The 24,437-nt window shown below is 57.0% G+C and overlaps 1 protein-coding gene across 1 annotated transcript in view; it reads right to left on the reverse strand.

Moving 5' to 3' along the window:
* SDK2 (sidekick cell adhesion molecule 2) overlaps window positions 1–23,315 on the reverse strand; it is a 150,985-nt gene extending 127,670 nt beyond the window's left edge. The window contains exons 1-2 of the mRNA XM_012662229.1: window positions 23,210–23,315; window positions 3,219–3,378 (exon numbers count right to left, since the gene is read on the reverse strand). Coding sequence (XP_012517683.1) covers window positions 3,219–3,378; window positions 23,210–23,315 — 266 coding nt within the window. The remainder of the gene's footprint in view (window positions 1–3,218; window positions 3,379–23,209) is intronic.
* Between the last annotated feature and the right edge of the window lie 1,122 nt (window positions 23,316–24,437).

Consider the following 24,437-nt stretch of genomic DNA (forward strand, 5'->3'; position numbering starts at 1 on the left):
TTCTGTGGGTGAATGCCTTGTTCCTAGGAAATGTCACTTAGGAATGAAGTGATAGGTCTACACAAATTCTTAAATAGCTCAGTGAAAAAAGTGCATGTATATATATGTGTATGGAGAGAGCGAGCGTGTGCTAATGAGCAAAATGTTAACAACTGTTTGTGGTATGATACTCACAATTTTTCTAAGATTTGAAACTTTTCAAAATTAATTTAGAAAGAAATAAAGAAAAGCAAGAAAGCACCTGCTGTGGTCCAGGCTCTTAATGCAGACAAGGGTGGTGTCGTGGACACAGGCGGCTCCTATCTGCCCACCTCCCTTTTTGCATTCTGCTAAAAGCTCTTGCCCTCCTTCCCTACCAAGTAGCTGTAGTGTGGAGGCTGCCAAACACGTGTCCTATGCCCTGAAGCAGACACATGACATAGGCTTGGCCAATCGGGGTGCTCCATGCTACTGCCCACTGCGATTGGTCAGGGATGATGTGAGCTGGGCCAATCAGAATTCTTCCCTGGGACCACTAAGTGAAACTTCCAGGGAAGTTACTTCTACTCTGCAATATGGCAGCTGTAGCCTGTGATCTTTGAACTTCTCAGTGTCACTCACTACAAGAATGAAGTATGACTCCAGAGGTGGGCACAGCTGAGAAGCCTGGTGGGAAGAAGGCTTGGCAGTATCAAGTTCTTGGTTCTAAGTCCTGGGGTCCCTGGGGTCCCAAGGTTCTGGAAGCTCTGACCTCAGTTCTGTGGTGTACTTGCAGTGTCCTATGTAAATGGTGAGAAGCTAAGGTGTCAGGGGATATGTTAGGGACAGTCACAAAGGACAGAGGAGAGGGAGAAGTGTATGTGTGTGTGTGTGTGTGTGAGAGAGAGAGAGAGAGAGAGAGAGAGAGAGAGAGAGAGACAGACAGAGAGATGAAGGACACATGTACTACCAAGAAAGGATTTCTAAAAGAGAAGGAATCTGAGCTGGGCCTTGCAGGACAGAGAAAGTTCTGAAAGGGGCAATATTCCAACTGGAGGGGATGGGACACTTTGGACAAAGGCAAAGAAAAGGGAATGGGCAGGGAACTATCCTGAGACCCATAACGGTCTGGTTTGGTGGGCATGTGTTAGCCCAGACGCAAGTAGTAGGAGGTAAGGAGATTCTCTGATCGAAGCAGACCTGGAAGAGTCCTAAGGTCGTACTAAGGAGTGCAGACTTCATCCTGTGGGCACAGCAAGTTTTTGATTAGAGGAAAATCCTGATAAGACCTGCATTTGGGCAGAGCACGGACACCATGCCATACGAGCCAACACTCTTGGGGCGAGGAGTTTCCCAAGAAAAGGGATGAATTTCCAAGTGCAAGCTCATTTATTTCCCCTGAATAACTTCCACCCAACACAACTATAAAATGGAATATTTGCATTCTCCCCACTGCTTTGTTTTCTAGAAGTTGCAGAACGCACTTAGATCGCTTAGGATGCACATTAAGGAAGCAATTGCAGCAATCCTTCCTCAGCGAGAGGCGGTATGGTAGACGGTAAAAAATTCCAGCTCTGAAGGTAGACAACTATCATTTGAAGCCCAGCTCAATAATCTGACCTTGGGTGATTTGTTTAACTTCTCTAAGCCTCAATTTGCTAATCTGTAAAACGGGGGAACTTGTTAAAACTACTCATAGGGTTGCTGGCTGGATCCAATGAGATAATCACAGAGTGCACATCATAATGTCTGCCCTATACTACATTCTTGTTCATTACCAGTGATTATTATCATTAGCATTATCAACAGCTGGACCCTGACTGCTACCTGAATGCCACCAGGGACACGAGGTCGCCCATTCCATTGCTGAGCAAGTCTGATCCTTTAGCTGAGCTGGAACCTGCTTCTGGTTACACCAGCCCTCGGGTCCTAGGCCCTAAAAAGAGTGGCTCTGAACCAGAGAAAGAGCTGACTCTCCTCCTCCGGGATCCTGCCTCCAGCTCCCTGCCAGGAGAAGTCAAGGGCGGGCTGGGAGCCCTGGCACCACTTGTACTCATGAGATACCATCCGCATGTGCCCTAGTTGGGGGCAGGTGGTGGTCAGGAGTGGCTCTGGGCCCTTACTGAAAACCGTCACAGGGACTGCCCAGGGAGGCCCCTCTGGGCCCCTTGTGGGCTTTCTGGGGACCCCAAGGCCCACAGTGGCCGGCCCTGGAGGGCCTGTGGCTTCCTGATCCAGGACTTGCAGCAGCTGCAGGAGGGACGAGTGGTCCTCCTGCCCTGGGCTCTCTTTCACCAATGTGGCCACACTACACCAGCCAGTCCAGGCCAGGCCAGGGTCCAGGAAGAAAGACCCTGGGGGTGGGCGTCACTCTAAGCTCTGGCCTCCACACTTCCCAAAGGATGTGGTCTCTGGGAAGGACAGATCCTCAAGCAATTACCCCCTCCTCTCATTTGCATGCCTGTCCCTGGCGGCAGATTTGTATCAACATCCCCAGGGCAAGACAATCTTGTTTCCCCAACAAAACCGATTATGCACATCAGGCCTGGGAATTAATCACCAGCCACAGGGTTGGAGCCAATAAAAAAGGCAGAGATGGGAGGATAAGAGCAGGAGGGAGGGAGGCCAGGCCGGGCTGCTTCAGGCCCACCCTGCTGGCGGCAGATCCTCTCTGGCCGAGACCCTGCTCTGTTTCCCTGCTCTTCTTTCTCTGCACTTGGCAATGTCCCAGGAGGGAGGGCCAGCTGGGCATGGGCACAGACAGGGAGTGAGGATCAGCCTGGAGGCACTGGGCAGGCCATCACCATGTGCCACCCGAATTGCCCCCTAAATAGGAGATGTCCCCATCCTTCACTGATCTCAGGTTGCCGCAAGCCCTACCCCTCCATTGGACCCAGGCCCCTCCAATAGAGCCCCCTGGAGGGTTCTTCTTGATGCAAGGGGTGGGGGAACGGGCAGGGGTGGGAGGGAGGTGAGGAAGGGCTTGGGCCACAGCCACGGCTGCTGGTACTGAGCCCTGTGCACTATTGCACAGGCCACTCTGTCTGGGTAGCACCCGGCCCACGGCCCAGCCACCCTCCGCTGGGATCAGCAGGGCGGGGCCGTCTCACCCCTGGGGCAGGGCTGCCCGTGCCACCCAGGAGCACTGGAGTGGGAGCTAGAGGCCCAGCCCCACCACTGCACTGTCGCACAAGCGCCAGGCCCTCCTATTCTGCAGGACAGTGGCCCTCGCAGCCGGGAGGGTGGGAGGCGCAGTTTACCTGTACTCCAGGGAGAACTTGGTCAGCTCCCTGTTGTTGTGGAGCCACTTGAACTCCAGCGGCCAGCTGCCCTCGGCCATGCACGTGAGCACCAGGCGGTTCCCTTCCAGGTGCACCTGCGTCCGCACAGGCTCCGTCTTGAAATACGGGGACACGTCATCTGCGGGAAACAAAGCCACCGGTTGTCACTTGCTCACCTACGTGCCCTGGCTCATTTAGAACCCTGACGCTCCCGGGCGGACGGAGCAGACGTAGCCAGGTAACTTGCCCAAGGTCACCTGGCTGGGAAGCACCTGAACTTGGGTCACTCTGACTCCAAGGCTTGGTCTTCAGCGTGAATCCTACGTGAGCACCAAGCAGAGCCTGGCCGTCCTCCCCCACAGACCACGCCAGGCTCACAGACCTGCTGCCGCCTCCACACTCTGGCACCTTCCATCCCTTCCATCCCTGTCCATTCCATCCTCTTTGCTCTTGGGTTTCTCCCGCCAGGGCAGAAGCCAGGAAGAGCACGTACTGTGCTCCAGCCAAAGGGAAAACAACTTTCACAAGGAAAACAGGGAGGCGCCTGGTTCACACAAGGCACAGAGGATGGGGGTCTCCTGAGTTCTGCTCCCCAAGGCTGGGGGAGCCCCTCAAAGGCCTCAAACACAGAGTCCACCCAGTGGGCCCCTCCATTGCCAGGCTGCCGGATCCTCCTGTCCCGAGCCAGGCTGCCTCCACCTGCCGGTTCACACCCCAGCTCAGCTGCCCGGAGACAGGAAGCACCGATGTTCAGGCTGCGGAGGTGGGGCCGAGTGGTTGCTACACCTCCCGGCAGAGTCACCCTAACCCTATGACCTCACTCAGCCCAGCAGAGCAGACCCCCTGCCCCACGGTTCCCTCAACAGGGACAATGAGCCTCAGCCCTGGACTTCAAAAGATGCTCAGACTAACTGCTTCAGACGGAAAGGACGGAGTGGAGGCCTCTGCCCTCTTGGCCAGCGGGAGAGACCGGGGGAGGGAAAGTGGACAAGGGGGCTGACAGAGGATGGCGGAGAGGGACAAGGGGCGGGGCTGCAAGCCCAGCATTGAGGCACTTGCCTTTTTGGGGCTGGGCGGGGCTGGGAGGCGGGAGCCAGCACCTATCTGTTGACAACATCAACAGAGACTACAGAACTTGCTGTGTTCTGGGCTGTTCTAGGGGCTCTACCACAGGCTCATTTAATCCTCATGGCAATCCCACAACTAGAGGGGAACACAACCCACATTTCGGAGAGGGGACACCGAGGCCCAGAGGGATTAGAAATCTGCCCAAGGTCACAGAGCCCAGAGGGATGAGCTAATCCCTGCTCAGGCCAAGTGCTGGAGCGCTCACCTCCCTCGGCGACACTGGGACCAGGGTGGGAGGAGAGGATGGATGTACAGAAAGAACCCACAGGCTCCCGGAGTTTGTGCCCAGAGCCCTTGCATTTGACAGACTGAGGGAGCGAGTTCAGGAAGCGCCCGTCCGCAGCTCACCCGCTGGACAGCCACCTGCACTACAGGCTGGAAGCGGCGGCTGGAGGCTCAGGTCCAGGCTCGCCAGCCCAGGTGCACACACCCCCCGCTGACCACGCTGTGCCCAGAGGGTGGGCCATGCTCAGAGCCACGCAGGCAGCTGCTGGCAGGGCGGGCCCTGGGCACCCTGACTTCCAGCACCCACAGCCCTGTCTACTTTCCCTCCACTGCTCCCCAGCTCCTGGGGGTGGGTAAACCTTCACCTTCCTGAGTCTCAATGTCTCCAACCACGGACGCAGGACGAGAAATAGCGACCCGCACGTCTACGCATTGGAGGAGACAGCGATCGTGAAAATACTGGCCCTGTGCCCGGCCCCGAGTGGATGTCCTGCAAATGGCCATTTCTGTCCTGCATGCTGAAGTGCGGGTGTCCCTGAGCCAACTTTCCTCTGTGAGCCCAGCGGGTGGGACACCACCAGATCCTTCTTTCAGCTAAGAAATGGAACAAACCAGAGGACGAAGAGGAAGGGGGTGGGAGGGGTGACTTAAGAGGGGAAGGAGTGGACCCAGGCTGGTCACTGGCCGGGGCGGGGAGTGCAGGGGCCCCGCCTGCACCCGAAGCTGGCCCCCAGGAGCAGCAGTGGGGCCGGAGCCCTGGTCCTGTCTGTCTTCTCATCCTCAGGTTTAACCAGCACCGGGCATGTGCAGTGGTTGGACAAGCTCAGCATTTGTTTCCAGGCCTCACTCTGGGCTCAAGCACAGACTTACGGCTCAACAGAAGCGCAGTGTACGTGCGGGGCACATGAGCTGGCTCTGCTGCATGGCACCCCCAAGCCTTGCCCCCACCGCCCAGCCCAAGGGCTCAACCTTATAGTGTGTAACTTGGGATGGTTTTGGGGGCTCTTCCTTGAACCCTCGCCCCTGCTACCAACCCTCACGGTGGGGGCTAACCCGAGGGTGGGCGGATGATGGCTCAGGGGCAAGTGGGACAAAAGGCCCCACCCCGACCGCTCTCTGCGTCTCCCTGTCTGACCGCTGATGTTTTCAACCACACATTTCTCATGCTCATCCTTCTACCGCTCTTAACACGGCCAGGCGGACACATGGTCTGAAAACAGGTTGAGAAGGCGCTTCTTTCAGAGTGGGGCCTGGGGGAGTGACCACCAGCCCTTGGTCCCTCCTAGGGGTGCCTTTGCCTCTGGGGCCCTGGCCCACCTCTGGCCGGGTGGCGGGGAGGGCGGCGGGCACCCCTTTGCCAAGGAAAAGGACTCGCCGCCCGCTGCCTGCCAGGCAGCCAGCTCTGCTCTCAGCTTAACAAATGGGCACATTCTCACTTCAAAGGCGCATTCATATTCTCCAGCAGCTTTCAAGAGCCCTTTGAATCGCGTTTTTAAAAACCCTCTGTTCGTTGCTGTCATCACTCGTTTGTTTTAAAACAATAACGTGCCCAGCCCCCGGGTGATTAAATCCCTTCAATGTGGGGCTGACTCAGAGCCAGAACCGTCAGGGGGGCGGGCGGCGTGTGTCTACAAGCACACACGTGCACACGCGAGAGCGCGCACACGCCCGGACACCCTCGCCTCCGTAAACCTGCTCACTGGGCAATTTGCTCCCAGGTCTGCGTTTGCCAGTTCATTCCCCAGGTCCCCCCAGGGGTGCCAGCCTGCAGCCGAATGACTTTTGCTCGGATGGGTTGATTCTGGTGGCTGCCAGAGATAATGGCTCCAAGGAGGAGGAGAGGGAGGGAGACCGTTTTCCGAGGCTCTGCAGGGCCCCAGGCCCTGGGTGGGTGCTCCGCATCCCTCATCCCATGTTATGCTCACAGGCTCCTCTCCCCACGCCCCTGCAGTGGGGTCACCCCCTCCCCAAAGGCTCCCTGCCCTCTGGTTGCAGGGGATCCTGGGAGGGAGGCCCTACCCAGGATCGTGTAGGAGGAAGGGCACACCGAGGGGACAGGATGCTGGTGGGATAATAGTGTGTGTATGTGTCTGTGTGTGTCCATATGTGTGTCTGTGGCTGTATCCATGTATCCGTGAATGTCAATATGTCTATGCACATCTGTGTATGCATGTCTATGTGTTCAGGTATGTGTGTCTGTGGGTCTGTTTCTGTGTGTGTAGACATAGCTGTGTGTGTGTGTGTGTTTATGTGCAGGGACAGATTTTTATGCTGTGAATGCATAGGAGGGTAACACAAACTATTGATTGACCTGGGGAAAGTTACTTAACTTCTTTGTACCTCAGTTTACTTAGCTTTGAATTGGGGATATGTTTGCTGTGAAGATTAAATACATTAATGAATATATAGTGCTTAGAACAGAGCCTGACACATGCTATAGGAAGGGTGGCCATTATTACTATTGATCATATATGCAGATGGGCAGACTAGCCCAGAGAGAAGAACTCATATCATATTGGCAGGGGTCAGCAGCTCTCTTCAGCCTTAGTCGCAGAATGGTGCAGTATACAACCTGTGCAACTGTACATGATAGCCCTGTTAGCCATGCTCTCAGTGGGAAGGGGATAACTGAGAATGGAGGAGAATTTTGGATAGAAAGAATTAACATTATAAAGATGTAATTCTCTTAAACTTTTCTTCACTTCAAAAACACACAGAGGATTTTTTAAGTGTTACAAAAGTTGATTCTAAAGTTCACATTAAAAAAAAACACAAAAGAAAATTCTGAAAAAGAATAGCAAATGGAAGACTAGCATGGACATTGAACTATATTATAAAGCTGCAATAGTTAAAACATGTATTCTTGTGCAAACAGATTGATGAAGGAATAGTCTAGAAGTCTAGAAATAGACCCAAATACATATGGGGATATTTAATGTATGATGAAAGCAGAATTTCAGATCAGTGGGTAAAAGACCAATTATTCAACAAATGGTTTTGGAACGGCTAGGGAGCCATTTGGGGATAAAAAATAAAGTTGAATCTCTTCCTGAGATTTTACCTCAAAAATAAATGCTAGATAGATCAATGTTTTAAACATGAAAAAAGAAATTCTAAAAGAACTAGAAAAAAAAATCACAGAGATTCAAAAATATACAATCTCGGCGAAGCGAAGTACTTGCCAAGTACTTTCTAAGTACTCTACAAACTCCAGAAGGTCATAGAACAGATTGATACCTTCCACTACATAAAAATTCTGCACTGGGAAAAAAAAAAAACCCTTGTAAACAAAAAGGAGCGACAAACGACAGACCAGGGGAAGATATTTGTAACTCTTATCACGGGCAAAGAGCTAATTTTCCTGATATAAAAATGTTCCCACAAATCAATAAGAAAAAGATTAACAAACCAAGAGAAAAATGGGCAAAGGATATGAAGTTCCCAGAAAAGAATCACAAATGTCCCTGGAAGGCGTACAAAGACGCTCAGCCTCGCGCTAGGAAAAAGGCAAACTAAAACCCAATAAGGTACCGTTTCTTCCCCATCCCATCAGCCGAGACGCGCGAGTGCGATGCTCGGGCCGGCCGGCATGTAGGGACAGTCACGCTCGCGCGCAGCTCCGTGGGGCTGTGGCGTGGCGCCGTTTACGGAGAGCGATCCAGCAACGCTATCGGAGCTGAAATGCACACGTCCGCCAATCCACCAGCTCTTCGAGGAATTCGCCCTCCGCAGACGCACCGTGCGTGTGCGAAATGACGGCTCTTCAGAACCGCAGGGCTCGCGGCAGCAAAGGCTTGGAAACGACCCGAATGTGCACCGAGAGAGCACTGGTTAAAGAAATGACCGTGCTTCCAAACAATAGAATTCTCCGCAGTAGACGGCGCTGGAACGATCTTTGAGAACTGCTGGTAAGTGACAGAAGCGAGGTACAGAACGGGGGGCTGATCTCCTGCCATTTTTGCAGAAGTTTTTTCTTCAAGTATAAAAATATATTTGCTTGTATAGGCACAGGCTCTTTCTGGTGGGTACGGGAGAAACTGGTCCGGTGACGCTTTGGGGAGAACTGGGCGTCCGGGGACTCGGGTGGGGCAGGGGGGTGACCTTGCCCCTTTGTATAACTTCTATATTATAGACCACAGGTATTAATTATTCACTTATGACCAGATATATGCATCCATGTATGTGAGTGTGCAGGGTGAGCAGTCGTGGGATAGCCCTGCCGGGGACAGGGGAAAGGACAGGCCCTGTGTGTGTGATTCCGGGGTGTCACATGGCCGGAGGTCCCTGACTACCGCAGCCTGAGACCCATGAATGAAGAGCTGCCTTCTGAGGGAGGCAAAAGGCGCCAGCCCAGGGCTTCCTTCTAATTTCCCATACAGGTCAAGGGGCCACTGATTGCCATTTTCCCTTGATATTCCCACTGAATACTCCCATTGTCACCCTTAGGCTCCAGCTAAATGGCCCCATACAGAAGCTAATCTCAACTTCAACTTTTCCCCTCCCTGTAGCCCCCTGCAAAATAATGTCATCTTTCTCCAGAGTGGCCAGGGTCCCTCCACCTCCATGGCTCCGGGGATTTGACTTCCCAGCCAGCCCGGCCCTGGGAACTGCACCTCCCATGGAGCCGTTCCTGCTGGGAGTGCCGGCCAGCCGGTGGCGGAAGCCGGGGTGAAGGCCTCCACCAGCCACCTACTGGCCAAAAGATGTCCGTCTGGCCTCCAGAGCAAGCGTAAAGGGGTACGGAGCCTGGACAAACTCCCTTCCCAGCTCTGAAACATCCACCAGCCTTGCTCTCTTAGTGGCGCCTTTGCAGGCTCATAGTAATGGCTCGGTCATCCAAGCTTCCCCGGAATGCTTGGGAACGAGGCGGGAGCCCGGGATTCCGAGACTTACCGACTCTTCTCCTGCCACCTCCTAGTGTCGGCCCCGTCCCCTTTGTCCCGGTTGATCACCACGGCCTCCTAACAGGTGCCCAGAAGCCCAACTCCCTAGACCTGGCTGTCCACAGACCCAAGCAGGACGGACCCCGCGTCAGAGCAGCAGGGGCTCAGAGTCGTCACCAAACCTCACTTCTCCCCTAACTTCTATTCCTGCTGCCACCGTTATTCCATACTATTCGTGGAACTTTCTATATCGCGGGCCAAGAGCTAATTTTCCTGATATAGAAATGTTGACATCCATCCACTTGACATCCATCATCTCAGTTAAGAGTCACGAGAACTTGTCAAGGAAAGTACTGTCACTGTCCCCATTTGACATATGAGAAGACTGACACTCGGAAAGGCTCTGTAATTGGATTCTGCCACACGGATATAAACCCCGATCTGGTGGATTCCAGAGCCCCAGATCTTTCTATCGCTGACACGGGACCTGCCTCACCCTTCCCACCCCGACCTGGAGCACCACAGGTGGCAGGTGAGGGATGGGGGACGTTCGCCGAGGTTGGAGGCCTCTCTCGGGGCACTGGTGTTGAAGTCACGAGCAGAGGTCACGCGGCATTCCTACCCCAGCTTGCAACATGGTGGCCCAGAGCCAGATCCAGGGTGAGGGTGAAACAGGTGGCCTGGCTGGGAATTAGCTGGAAGGATGACGGCTCAGAACGTCCCAAGGAGAGACCGGTTTGCCCGGGGGGTGAAGGTTCCAGAGGGTTCCAGAGGGATGAGCTAACAAAATGCAGGGAAAGAAGCCTGGAGATGAAGGAGGTCAAACAGTATGGCAGATGAACAGACGCAGACGTGAGGTGCCAAGTAGAGTGAGGCAGAGGCCAGAGCCTTGGGGGCTTTTTGGGAAGAAGAGTTTGCGCTGGGGACCCTACCCCACAGCGCCGCTCACCATGTAAGCCCCCAGGAGCCACCTTTCCTAGGAATCTGGCTTGAAGGTCCTAGCGGGAGAAGATAAATTGGGTATGAATCCCTTTCCTACGTAACTCAAGTTTGATCTCCAGCAAATTCACCTCCTGGGCCTTACCTCTCGCCTCCTGGGTAAAACAGAGCAAAACCCCTGCCCCAGAGGCTGCCGGGAGGATCTAAGCTAAACAAGCTGATGGGTGTGAAGCTGCAGCCAAGGAGCTTGGTGCCTCAGGGGTGCCCCTTTCTGCCATGCAGCCCTTGGGGGAAGAGATGGGGGGGCGGGGGCTGTTTTGATTGTCCCACCCCTTTCCTGCTTCTCAGAACCGTCCCCTGAAGGGGCTCACAGACTCCTGAATGTTCCACACCTGAGACTTAAGACGGTCATTCGACGCTGGTTCAAAAACCGGGTTTCTCCAGGATGGCTCATAAGGTCTTGAGCAAAGTATCAGCACTGGGGTAGAGACGGCTTGAGCCTCAGGAAAGGATGCAAAACCCCGGACAGGGGGCTCAGGAACAGGGTGCTGTGGGGCTCGGAGGCACCTCCAGCTGCTCCCCGATGCTCCTCCTCCCTCCCGCCTCCATGCCTGGAACGGCCCACTGCTCCTACCCTCCCAGCCAGGGCCCCACGGCACCCCAGCCCCTCCCCGGGGAGTGACCCCTGCTGTTGCTGCTCCCACTAATGAGATGCTAACTTATGCCCCTCCCCAGCCTCCCTGTCTCCTGGCAGATGCCAGGCCCTGCGCGGCCCCGCCTGCATGCCAAGTGCTTCATTAGCCAGCAAGGAAGGCTCTCGCTCTCCTTAATCTGGTCCTCGCCCGTGACCTTCAGGAGCCAGGCTCCTTCCGACTGGGGGCCTGGAAGGGTGCAATCAATTATGCCACGGCCCCCACAGCTGCCGCCGCCGAATGGATTTCTTGCTCAGAAAAGCGTGTTCGAAAAGCATCTAATGGAACGGATCATCAATTTATTTGAATACACATCTAATCTGATTAGGGGGCGGCTGGCCACGAAGGCAGGCAGCGCAACTGAGCCTCGACATGGCCCTGGGGACTCGTAAGCCGGGCGGCGGGGCCCAGCCCGAGGAAGGAGGGCATGAGCCCGAGCTTCCACCCAGCCTTCCCGGGGCTCGGCCCACTGTACGTCCAGCCAAAGAGTCACAGAGAAGAGCAAATCATGCGGATGCCAGAGGACTGGGCCGATGCCTCCTGTTTTTCTACAGCCCTGGTACCGGGCACACGGCCTGGGACAGAGAGGATGCTCAGGAAATATGTGGCGAATGAGTGACAATAAAACCCAGCAGAGAAGCCAAGGCATGTTACTAGTGTCACGTCTGGGATAAGACTGGCTGATGCCTGCGCTGGGTTGAATAGCATCCTCCCCAAATTCATGTTCTTCCCAGGACCTCAGAACGTGACCTTATTTGGAAACAGAGTCATTGCAGATGTCATTAGTTAAGGTGAGGTCATGCTGAAGTGGGGTGGGCCTTACATGACTGGTGTCTCCACAAGAGGAGAAGAAACAGAGACGGAGACAGGTGAGGAGAAGACGGCAGCGGAAGACAGAGGCAGAGACGTAGCTATAAGTCACAGCAGACGCCTGGGGTGGGAAGAGGCAGGAAGGATGCTCTGCTAGAGCCTTCAGAGGGAGCGTGGCCCTGCTGCCACCTCGATTTCAGACTTCTCGCCTCCGGAACTGTGAGAGAATAAGTTTCTGTTGGTTAAAGCCACCCAGTTTGCAGTACTTTGTTAGGGCGGCTCTAGGAAACTCACATAATGCCTTATGAAAACTTCTGTCCGTCATCCCACAGAAGCCAGCGTGGCAGAGAACCAGAGCACTGGGATGTGAGTCTGGAGCCCGAGTCCTGCCTCGCTGGACGGTCCTTCCCAGACATGTCATATCTGCCATGCCCCAGGGCCTTTGCTCATGCCATTCTGTTCCCTGGGGCGCCCTTTCCTTCCTGGTGGGGAAAACGTAGGTGTTCCATCCATGCTGGCTCCTGTCCAGCAGCCCTTCACAGCTCAAATGCCACGTCCCCTGTAACACTTTTCCTGACGTCCTCCCTCCCGTCCCTCGACTCCTGAGGTCGCCTCTCCCACAGTATGTGTGGTGCCTCCCACGACAGTATGTCACCCCTGGAAGGTAGACTGGGGCTCCCTCCTCTCCCCAGCCCCAGAAATGAAAAAGTGGACAAACGAACTTGCTGTGGACCCCAGCCAGGTCCTTCTCCTCCTGGGGACTGACCATCCTAGGGGGTCTCTCCCCTCCTGTCCAGCTCTGACACCGCAGGATCTGAGTGGCTGTGTGGGGGATGACCACTGGGCCTGGCATGGACCCCGTGGGCTCAAATCCAGTGGACTCTGCCACTCGCTAGCCACGTGACCCTGGGCAGCTCTCTGTAACGTGGCCGCACCTGTCTCCTCTCCTGGAAAACAGGAATGGTAGAGCCGACCTCACGGGCCTGGTGAGAAGGGCAGGTGCTTAGCCTGGTGCCCAACCTGACAAAAAGCCCACGGAACAGGGGGCTGTTCTCGCCCTCATCTGTGCTTGGCGTAACCTCCGCAAACCCGTCTGGCAGCCAGGGCCTCCCGCTGCAAGCACACAGGTAAGTAACGCCAAAGTGGCCCCAGCCGTGCGTGGAAGAAAGATGGTTCTCATTTCCAATAGGTTTATTCCGCAATTAACAGAGGGGAAGGCAGCCCTTTCTCACGTTTCAGCTGGAGGGTCCAGAGATTAAACTTACACCATTGATTAGAATGTTTGTGCCTAACGGTGCTGTGATCATTTCAGTATATTCAGATTCATTCGAGCTATAAAAGCGGCAATAATAAAATTTTCACTAACTCCTGGAATTCCTCCCAAGAAACTTGATTACGCGCACGGACCACAATCCTCTTCCCCTTGGTGACCCCCAGGCAGGGCGGCACGCTTGGAGCAGTTCTCTGGTTTTACTGCTGAGACCTGAGACCCCAGGAAATCGATAAAGGTCGGCTTTGGGGGTCAGCTGCCTGGCCAGGCCCAGGGGCCTCTGCGGAGACTTGGTCCTCCCTTGCGCCTGTCACTCTTCCAGGTGATGCTCTTGAAGGTTCCTCGCAGGTGAGCTCCCTCCCCCATATGGGTACCACTCCTCAGCCCATCCCCTGAGCTTGGGGACTCTAGTGACAGACAGACGTCAGCCTCCCACAGGCCTGGGGGAGCCCAGAGCAGGGACTCATAGGCCCGGGGGATGCTTCTGAGAACCCACAGCCTGGGGGTCTCCAGTGTCTACCCCCCTCGCCAACAGTGGTGCCACCAGACACAGGGCACAGAAGGCTGTGCCGCGGGGAAAGCACCAGCAGTCCCAGAGCTCTGGCTGGGCTGGCCTGCTTCGCGGCGGACACCGCCATTGCTCCCCTTGCCCGCCCTGGGAGAAGGGCCATCACTTAAGAGGAGGGAGAGACAGAAGCAGGGGGGAAGACTGGGGTTGGGGGAGGTGGCTCGGACCCAACACCAGCGTGGTTTCCTAGCACTGAAGGAAGAGGGCTGGGCTGGACAGCAGGTGCCTCTAGGGGCTTGGCCTCGCCACCCCAGATGGGGGCTTTCCACCCAATTCAGGGGCTTCTCTCCACTTCCCCTTCCCCGGTGTCAGGGCCGGGCAGCTCGGTCCGGGGAGAAGGAAAAAGAAAGGGAGGTATTTGCTAAGGCCTGCTCCATGCCGAGCGCCTCATGTTTACTCATTTAATCCTCCCAACCACTCAGGGCGCGTTATGGCCACTGCCCTCCTGCTTCTCTCATCTGAAGCTCAGGGGAGAGAGGGACCAGGTCACACGGGTTTCCAACCCAGAGCCACCCGCCTCTGCCTCCGTGCAAGGCCTCTGACCTCCCCTTGGGTCAGGGCTGTGTATGGATCCGGGGAAAGAAGTCCTCCCCATGGTTGGGCCTGGGGGGAGGGAAAAGCAAAGCGTGAGTCGCTCTCGGCGCAGAGGCTGAGAGATGGAACCCGTCGCCGCGTTAGAAGAACACACATTCATCAGGCTGGTGACCCGGTGTACCGGCGCTTTGTGGCGTGTAACAAAGACTGCCGAGCAGAAAATTGGAGTTCAATTTGCCGTCCATCCTGCACGCAGCGCTCAGCCCATTCCAGTCTCCGGCAGGCACCTCTGCGCTTTGTCATAAATAATAACACCACGCGGCTCCACGGCCCTTTCCGCAGTTACAGTCCCCGAGCAATTTACAAGCCGGATTACACACAGAGGCCCGCACACGCCTGCCCGCGGGCACACGCCGTGCGGCTCGCAGCCCCTCCCAGTCACTCGCAGGGGCCGACGGGTCACTCTCGTGTCCTGGTGTCGCCCACTGAGGCCGGTGCCCGAAGTGGAGGGAAGCAGCCCCTTGTCCATCCCCTGGATGCTGGACTCCAGTCCCACCCCGACCGCCCTCCTGGCTTCTTTAGCTGACTCCGGTGGACAGCAGAGACCCCGCAGGCCTGGCGGCCCACTGTCCCTCGCTGGGCCGGGTTCAGGGCCACCGTCTCTCTCTCTCTCTCCCCTCCCATTTTAGGAACAGGTTCTGGACCTCCTCCCCTCTGATCAACAGTGTCCCTCTGTCTCCACAGTAAGTCCCACTTCTCTCCATTGAACTCCTTGGGGGATGTGCAACGGCGACCGAGACCCACTAGTTCAACTTCTCGCTTAACACGCGAGACGTCTGGAGCCCAGAGAGGTGCAGCCACTTGCCTGGGGTCCCCGAATCAGCTGCCGGGCTGAGACGGAAGCCCAGGGTCGCCAGTGCCCAGTCCACGACACGGTGCGGCCACGTGCAGGGAGGCCCGCCAGGGGCTGGGGCAGACTGAGCTCCCACTGAGCAGCCTAGAGCCTTCCCTGGAGGCGGGGGCTTCGGGGCAGAGCGCGGAGGGGCTCAGCCGCAGCTTCTCCCCGCTCCTGCCATCAGACCAAGTCCAACCGAGGTCACACACCGTGCCATGCATTTATAAGAAATATCCAGAATAGGGCCAGCCACAGAGGCAGAGCTCAGATCGGGGGTTGCCTGGTGGCCGGGAGAAGGGCACTGGGGAGTGATGCTTAGCGGGTACGGGTGTCCTCTGGGGTGATGAAAATGGTCTGGAATTCGGTAGCGGTGGTGGTTGCACATCCTTGTGAACGTGCTAAGTGCCACCGAACCGTTCACTCTAAAACGGTTAATTTTATGTCACGTAAAGCTTACTGCCATCAAAAATAAATAAATAAACGTGAAATGGGTGCGGGGTCTCCGTCCTCTCTGCCCCAGGCAGGCCTCAGGAAGGAGACGCAGGGCACTTCTGAACGCTCCTTCCTGTCCTAAGGGGTCCCCTGGCTCCTGCCTAACCGCCAGGGCTAAGACCGTCTCCGGCGAGTGGACTCGGGTGCTGGGTCTGCTCTCGGGGTTCTGAAGGGGTCTCCACTCAGTCTCGGGGGGGCCAGGCTTGGAACCCAAGTTTGCAGGCCATTTGGAGTGAGGACAGAGAGCCTTGGCTTTGTGGGTGGACGGGGTGTCGAGCCCCAACTCTGCATTTACCAACTGCTCACACCAAATCAGCGCCTACGCTTCCCAAGCCACGCCCCCCGGCCTGCAGCTGGGGGTCCCGCGACACCTCCCCTGCTGGGCTTTGTAGCCTTCGACGCCACAAAACTGACGAACAGCCAGGAACCCCACGCCCGGCCGAGGGCTGGGGACACGGAGCCTGACTCGGCGCGGGCCTTGTGCCGGTGCTCGAGTTACCCTCTTACCCACGCCACATGCTGCGGCATAGAAACTATTCACCATCCCACTTCACGCAGGGGCCTGGGGCTTGCAGGCTTGAGTCACTCCCTGCAGGGTCACGTAACAGGAGTGGCCTGGTGGAACTGTGGGTACACACTGAGGGTTAGTTTTCTCGCACAAACCCAGAGTCACCAAAGGCTGACTCTGAGAATGAGAGCCCCCAGAGACAGAAAGCAGGGCTTTCCCTAGCAGAGCTCCAGGGTGTGCGGACGGGCTGCCCCAAATGCATAGGAGGAAGGAGACGGTGCCGCAGGCTGTCTTGACCCCTGCCGCCCCCGCTGCTCACCTTGGCCTGGGCTGGCTGCCCCACTCAAGGGCCTTGGTGGCAGGTGGCTCCTCCAGACAGCGGCCTGACCCGCCTCCGTGGGGCAGCAGAGGGAGTCCACTGAAGGGGAGGGGGGCTGGTGGTGGGGAGGGACAGAGGGAGAGGTGTCAGGCCTCCTGTTCCAGGGGGCTGCATTCATTATCCTTGCCCGGGAACGAGCCGGGCTTCCTGCTGCCTCTCTGCTCACTTTGAAGACGCGGAGCCCATCTGTTCTGCACTAAAGGCGGCAAAGCGAAGGCTGCAGGAGGCGATGGTATCGGGGCTCTGCTACCAGGCCTTGACGGTTACCCACCCAGGGAGGTCAGCCGGCCTCCCCAGAGTCAGCAGCTCCCCTGGTTCTCTCACTCAGTGCCACGTCCCCAGATCTAATCAGGCCCCAGTCCTCTCTGGAGGAGCCTGGGCCCAGCAGCTGATACAGGGAACACGAGAGAGACACGGATGCGAGGAAGTGCATACCAGCGAGGGAGCAGGCCAAGTTTGCCCCGAGACGGCTCACGCTGAAGTGGGGTTTGTGTTGCTGCCTCTGGACCGCAGCCCTCCTGCAAGTGGGCTGAGGGGCAGTGGCTGAGGCTGGACGTTGGAGAAAGGCCTGGGCTGGAGCCTAGGCCCCGTCCCAGCACTGGCCCTGACAGCTGGAGCACCCACAGTCTCCTAGCTGCCCTGGCGGGAAACACTGGGGGGCTTATCGAGCCCAGCCCCTCTCGTTGGCAGATGGGGAAACTGAGGCAGAAGAGTTCAAAGGAGGATTGGAGGCCATATTTTCTGATACCAAGTCACCTTGCCTCACTTGATAGCTCTTGGCCTCATTTTTCCCACCTGCTAAATGGGCGTGAGGGTTTCACGGCTGTCCACTGGCCTCTCCCAGTCTAGGTTCCACACGCAGGCTTCTCTGAGGATGTGCGGTTATGCTGAGAGACCCCGCTTTCCCCAGCACGTCCCAAGCTGCCCTTCTCGATGGACTCCTGCTACACCCGCTACTCTGGGCTGAACTGCACCCCCCAGAATACACGCTGAAGTCCTGACCCCCGGTACCTGTGAATGTGATCTTGCTTGGAGACAGTCTTTGCAGATGTAATGGAGTTCAGATGAGGTCACTGGGCGGTCTCTAACCCAACATGACTGACAAAGACAGGGACACACAGGGAGAGGTGGCCATGTGACGACAGGCAGAGACTGGAGAGATGCAGCTATGAGCCAAGGGATGCCGAGGACGGCTGGCAGCACCGGAAATTGGAAGAAGCAAGGAAGGACCCTCCCTCACAGACTCCAGGGGGAGCGTGCCCTGCTGACACTTAGACTTCAGCCTCCTCGCCCCCAGAACTGCGAGACGAGAAATTTCTGTTGTTTTAAGCCCCCCAGTCTGTGGTCCTTTGTTACGGCGCCTTAGCAAACTAATCTACCCCTTGCCAACACTGCCAAGTGGCAAGCTGGCATTGACAGAGCTCCCTTCCCATGCTGGGTCACCAGACGCACCCCCGGCAGGAGTGAGAGCCCTCTTGGGTGCTCACATGTCCGTCATCACCCCACAACCCCGAGTGACCCCCCGAAACTTCTGAGTGCCTGCCGGACACTGACACATCCGGGTCATTCTCTACCTTCAGTCCCTAACCTGGTTTCTTGCACGAAGCAGGAACCCAATAAACATCGAGCAAAGGAACACATTAAAGGAGTTTCCTCGTGTCCGGGGCTCTGTGACGCTTCTCCACGCCGGCCCCCGCTTGCCCTCCCCGCCCCACAGCCACGCTGTGGCAGCTGCTCCGCAGTTGGGCTCGAGCTCAGCTGATGTGACTGATGGTGTCCTGCTTGGCAGGGCCCCGCGGCAGCGGGATTGGCATGCTGGCAGGAGGCACGGTGTGACTGATGGCCCTGCGCCCCGACAGGCCCTCTCCAATGCCTTCCCCGGGAGCTGGCGCTTTCTGGGAAGGAGAGCAGCGTGGCTCCCACCCCTCACCCACCCGAGTGCACTGCCCTTCAATCTGGTCGTCTCCTTCCCAGAGCCAAAGCCCTCGCCCCTCCCCTGGTGGGCTGCGGATGGGGATGGAAGGGACGTTTGGTGTTCATGGCTTCTTGTACCACCCGTGTCCCTGGCAGGACAGCCCATCCAAAGAGAGTGATGTGAGAGTCACACGCTCACTGCCCGCCTCCCCTTGGCTGCGGCTGGAGAAGGGCTCTCAGCCAGAGACCCCCTGCCTAGGGCTGACAGCTCCATGCCCTGTGTGTGATCCCTGAGCCCACTGCACAGATGAGAAAACTGATGCTCAAAGGCATGAAGTGACTTAGCCCAGGTCACGCAGACGGTCAGCGTGGGCTCTGGACTGGAACGCAGGGCTGTGGGTTTCCAGAGCCCACACTCCTTACACAGTAACACACGGAGCAGGCTGGGGAGGCAAGGAAGCCATCTCTGGGTGCTCCGTCCCCAGCCGTACAGGAGACTCGGAGAGGCAGGAACACGAGTTCCATCTCTCGAGTGGGCACACTGTTCCCACGGACCTGGGATTTCCTGGCAAGGGCCAGGCCCAGGCCCCCAGCAAAGGCCAAACCATCACGTACATCACGGGTGAGGCTGTGGGTGGCTGTGCACAGACCCACCTCCCTGGGCCCTCTGTGACCCTGAGCAGCCGGGCCACCTCTCTGGGCCTGGTTCCGCTTAGGTCACCATGCGGCTCATCTCTGCCTACCCTCCCCAGGGCACCGAGGAGTAAGCCAGATGGCATCTGAGGCAAGAAGCTGGGAGAAGTAAGGGTCTCATCGCCGGCTGCGTGAGACCAAGACAGGCTCTTCAGGGGAGCTGACACGGGGAGAGGGAGGGCCGTAGAAGCAGCCCTGGAGGGGCGAAGGCCAAGAGGTCCCAGGAGACCTCGGCTCACTCCAGCCAGGCCCAGGCCGGGGGCAGGAGGGCAGGCCGGGGCTGGGGTTTGGCAGTGGACAAAGCCAGCTTGGGAAGGGAGAGTTTACAGGAAGGCTACAAGTTACCAGAAAGGACAATAAATTAATATAACAGGGCTGCTTGGCTGGTGACAAGGGATAAAACATGTGGCCCGAAAAAGCCCCATGCGAGATTGTCAGAAGGATGAATGAGAAGGGAAGGTGGCGGTGGGGGGGAAGAGGGGACGGGAGGCTCCTAGAGCAGCCCGCAGAGGCGGTGGGTGGCCGTTCTCCCTGCACCTCCTCTGCCGCCCCTTCTCTGACCCACGTGGGGTCCAGGGCCTCCTCTACAAAGGCCTCGCAGGCCCTTCCCCTCCTAGAACGTGCCCCTCTCTTTCCACGGGCTCCTCCATCCCCATCTACCCTGGAGGCCCCCCCACCTTGCCCACTAGATTTCCAGCCCCTTGATTCTATCCTGGGCAAATGCCCTTTGCCCTCAGCCATAATGCAGAGTATGCATGTCACTCACTCGTTCATTCATTCTTTCCCTCAAAGCTGAAGTCACTCGCTCTGCAAATGCTTTCTGAGCACCTACCCTGTGCCAGGAGCTATCATGGCGAGCAAGAAGGAAGCCTCTGCCCTCGAGGAGGTCGCAGGCACATGGAGGAGATGTCGGAGCTGCTCGGCAATGGGACAAGCACACGACAGAACGTAGCCAGGGATACACCAGGCCTGCCATGGAGGCACAGCTGGCAGGACTGTAAGGGACCCGCGGGGAAGGTGCCCCGAGCAGTGTCCTAAAGGGCACGAGCCACCCAAGGCCAGTGAGGAGGACTCAAGGGCAGAGAGTGCCATTTGTGCAAAAGCCAGGACTTAAGAGAGGAAGGTGGCTTCTGGGAAGTTCAAGTATTTAAGCGGATGAGGCTGGAGGGTGCAGGGTGGGGGCTGCGAGGTGGGAAGAGATGCCCCGGCACAGGGGCTGGAGAGCAGGCCTGAAGGAGATGAACTTGGATCCAGCCCTGGTGTCTCCAATTGGGAGCTGCATGACCGTGGGCAAATCGGTTAACCTCTTTGATCTGGCTTCCTCTTTGAGGTGAAGAGAATGAGGTGGGAATAATAGCGCCTGCTTCAGAGGAGAAACGCAGCTGAATCTCTCAGCAGTTTCTGGGATTTGAATGAATGAATGAATGAATGAATGACGAGGCTCGGGGTCCCAGAGAATAAAGGGCTTATGAACTGTGCCAAAGAGCTTGGATGTCATCCTGAGGGTAGCGGGGAGGCACTGGGGACTGTGTGTGTGTGCGCATGCACGTGCATGGCTGTGCGTGTGTCTGTGCATGAGCATGTGTATGCGCATGTGTGTGCATGCCTGTGCATGTGTCTCTGTGTATATGCATGAGTATGTGCATGCATGTGCATGGCTGTGCATGTGCATGTGTGTGCGTCTGTGTTTATATGCATGAGCATGTGTGTGTGCGTGTATGTGCATGTGTGTGCATGCCTGTGCATGTGTCTCTGTGTATATGCATGAGTATATGCATGTATGTGCATGGCTGTGCATGTGTCTGTGCATGTGTGTGCATATGCATGAGCATGTGTGTGTGCATGGCTGTGCATGTGTCTCTGTGTGTACATGTGTGCATGTCTGTGTGTATATGTGTGTGCATGTGAGCGCTGAGGGCTTGTTTGGGTGGCAGGATCAGCCCATGGCCCCACAGGCCAGTCCCGATGCCTCCACCTCCAGCCTCTCCCAGAGGAGAATCAAACACAGAGGAGAAGACGAAGAAGTTGAGGATGGTCTTGAATAAACTTTGATGAGGCCAAATGAAGGACCCTCAACTTCTCAGCACAGAGGACCACGAAGTCATGACTCCTCCCACAGCGCTTTCCTGCTCGGTGAACAGCAGGTGTGGGCGCAGGGCAGCCACAGCCACACACAACGCCTTCCCTGGCCGGCTGGAGAGACAGGGCTCGCACGGGCTCACTGCAGGGCAGGAACTGGGGGATGGGCACTTGGGGCAGAGTGGAGCCACCAAGGATAGTCAGGGAGCCCCACAGAGGAAGGGGACACTATGTGAGTCATTGGCTGGCTGATCAACCCAGTGGCATTGGACTGTCAGCCCTGCACGGGGGCTAGGGGCAGGACGATGTAGTCTTTGAGCTCGTGCAGCTCAGCGTCTACCAAGAAACGCGGGTGCCAAACAGGATGGCAAGAGCGAAGGTGCGTGGAAGGTGTGCAGGTGGCGATGGGAACGCACAGCACAGAGGAGAGACCTCCCCAAAAGGGGACACGTGAGCCAAGGCAGGAGCCAGGCAAAGAAGGAGGCGCAGGTGGGAGAGTCTGGAAGGGCAGACAGCCTGGCCCACGCGCACCCGCTGGGAACTGTGGCTGTGCCTGGAGCCCCGACACGAGGGAAGAGGAAAGGGGCGTGGGACGGGAGGAGACCGTGCAGGGCCTGCACTGGCCTCAGCATCGAGCCCGTCTAGGCTCTGGGCTTTATCCCAAGGGCACTGGAAGCCACCAAAGTGACAGTGCCACCTCTGCAGTTTTCTCCGCCCTCCTGGCAGCACAGAGGGGCCGGGTGGGAGGAGCAGAGAGCGGACGCTGAGAGCTGGTTGGAGGTTGCTGTTGTAAGAGTCCAGGGCAGAGATGCCCTCCTGGGGGGAAATACCCCCTTAGGGGGCTTACTTTTCTTTCCTGTCTCATGGGGAAGATACTTCCCTGTCCAGAAGAAAGATGACACCAAGGAGAGAGGAGGGGGCGGGGTTAGCGTGGACCCTGCAGGTAGCAAGGGCGTGGCAAGAAGTGTGAGGCTTTGGGAGCAATCCTGAGGTGGATCGAGAGGGTCTGTTGTTAGACTGGAGGGTGGCTTGCGTGCGGGACAGGGAAGGGTCAGCAGCGGGGTTAGGGTTACTGGGCTGGAAACGCTGCAGGAGGAGCTGGTTTGGGGAAAAGATGCCAAGCCCAGGTTTGGGCATGTTGTGTCCAGGTGGATAACCAGGTGGAATGTTCCGGTGCACATCCAGGCCTGGAACCCAGAGAAGGGGCCGAGAGTCATCAGTTAGCATGTACAGGGGACTGGAGCTGCATATTTTGCAAAATTCCCCAGAGAGAAAAGGGAGAGAGAGGAGGGAGGCAGTTCTGTGGCCACTGCTGAGTGCATCTCCGGAGCCGCACGGGGTTCTTGACCCACGCTAGGTCCCTCGGCCCCACTGCTAGTCTGTGTCGGTACCGTTGAAAGAACTAACGTGTATCAGGTGCTTGCAATGTGCCAGGTCGTCCCAGCTGTTTCAGATGCACCAGGTCCGCGTGCCCATCCTTCAAGGTCACTCCTGCTCCTCTGACAGATGGGGAGGCAGGGGGCTGAGGGTCTGCCCCGGCCAGGTCACGTGGGGTCAGAGGGATTCACACCAGGTCTGGCCAGGTCCTGGGCCCAGGCTGTTGTCCCGGGGAGACCTGCTGCCTCGATAAGCCCTGGGTGAGCAGGAGGGCTCCTGCTCTGTGTTCTCCATGGCCTTCTCCCGAGCAAGCGGCGAGACCTCCCATCCCTCCATCTGTCTCTCACCCTCTGTTGACTCATCGATGCTGCGGGGCCGTCATCCGGCGCAGCAGATCAATCTCCCTGTGGTTCGTGCACTCACACTGCATTTATCCCTGAAGGTCGAAGGTTTTATTTCCAGGTGAGAGGAGAGCCCGTCTGGCCACCTCTGGTGACAGAAAACTTATGGCCTGATCCGTACATCCACTGCCCTTTGCACGGTGGCACCCACATGGGTGGGAGGAGCCAGCCTCGCCCCTGCACCTCTGCCCTCTTTGGGGTCCTCGGACTCCCCCAGCGTCTGTAGCTCCTTTGGCGGCTTCCCTGGGCTCGCTCCTCGCTCCTCTCCCTTTCCCGAGTCCTCGGACATCACTTTGGCCACCTGAGCCTTCTGTAAATACCTCCTTTGGGGACTTAGCTTTCTTTTTGGTCACACGGGGAAAATAATTCACCCCCCAGAAGAAAGATGGTTCTGGGGAGAGAGGAGGGGTTTAGCTTGTAGCGGGAAGCACGTAGAGTAGGCACCAGGCAGCCCCGCAGGGAGTGAGGAGGACGGAGGCAGCTGAGGAGCGGCAGGGGGAGGACCGGGCTGGATGGCGAGAGTTTCCGCTGGGGCCTGCGTCCCCCGCGGGAGCTGGGCCACCTGGGAAAGTCGACTTCACCCCTCTGGGCCTCCATTTTCCCATCTGAGAATGGGGGTAGCAGCGTCAACATCAAGAATGGAACGACAATTAAACAAGGCAGCTGGGAGCTGGCTTATAATATTAATAAATGGTAGCCGGGTCGGGTTGGGGTGCCAGGTTGAAAAGAGTCTCCCAAATTCATTTCCACCTGGAACCTCAGATTGTGACCTTCATTTGGAAATGGGGACTTTGCAAGTGTAATTAATTAAGATGAGGTCCTACTGGATCAGAATGAGCCTTAAACACCACACTGGAGCCTGGTTAAGGTCACGTGTAGACACCAGGGAACACCCAGGGGATGCAGCCATGGACAGCACTGAGGACTGCGGCAAGGACCAGGTGCTGGGACGGAGGCAAGGAGCAGCCTCTCCCTCGGAGCCTCCAAAAGGAACCAACGTTTTGGACACCTTGATTTTGAACTTCTGCGCTCTAGAACTCTGAATGTATTTCTGTTGTTTGAGCCACCCTGTTTGTGGTCACTTGTTAGTGGCCACAGGAAGTGAACACAGTCCCTAACCCTAGACCCATGCCTGCCACCCCGTGGGGCTGCGTGAAGTTCTGTGTGGACGTGGGGCGGCGGCTGCGGGGGCAAACCATCCTTGGATACTCCACATTCTAGTCAGACCAACACCTGGAGAGAGGGAGGAAAGTTTCTTTATGCTTTGCTCTGGCTTCTAGTTTCATCCCTGGGATCCGTGGATACCAACAACCGCACGCACAGGTGCAGGGGCCGTGAGCCGGGGCAGAGCCTGCGCTGCTGGCCGGGCGGGAGGGATGATGTCCAGGTGGCACTGCCATACGCCTACCTG

Source organism: Propithecus coquereli, unplaced genomic scaffold (assembly GCF_000956105.1).
Source record: "Propithecus coquereli isolate 6110/MARCELLA unplaced genomic scaffold, Pcoq_1.0 Scaffold76, whole genome shotgun sequence".
In the NCBI taxonomy this organism is placed as follows: domain Eukaryota; kingdom Metazoa; phylum Chordata; class Mammalia; order Primates; family Indriidae; genus Propithecus; species Propithecus coquereli.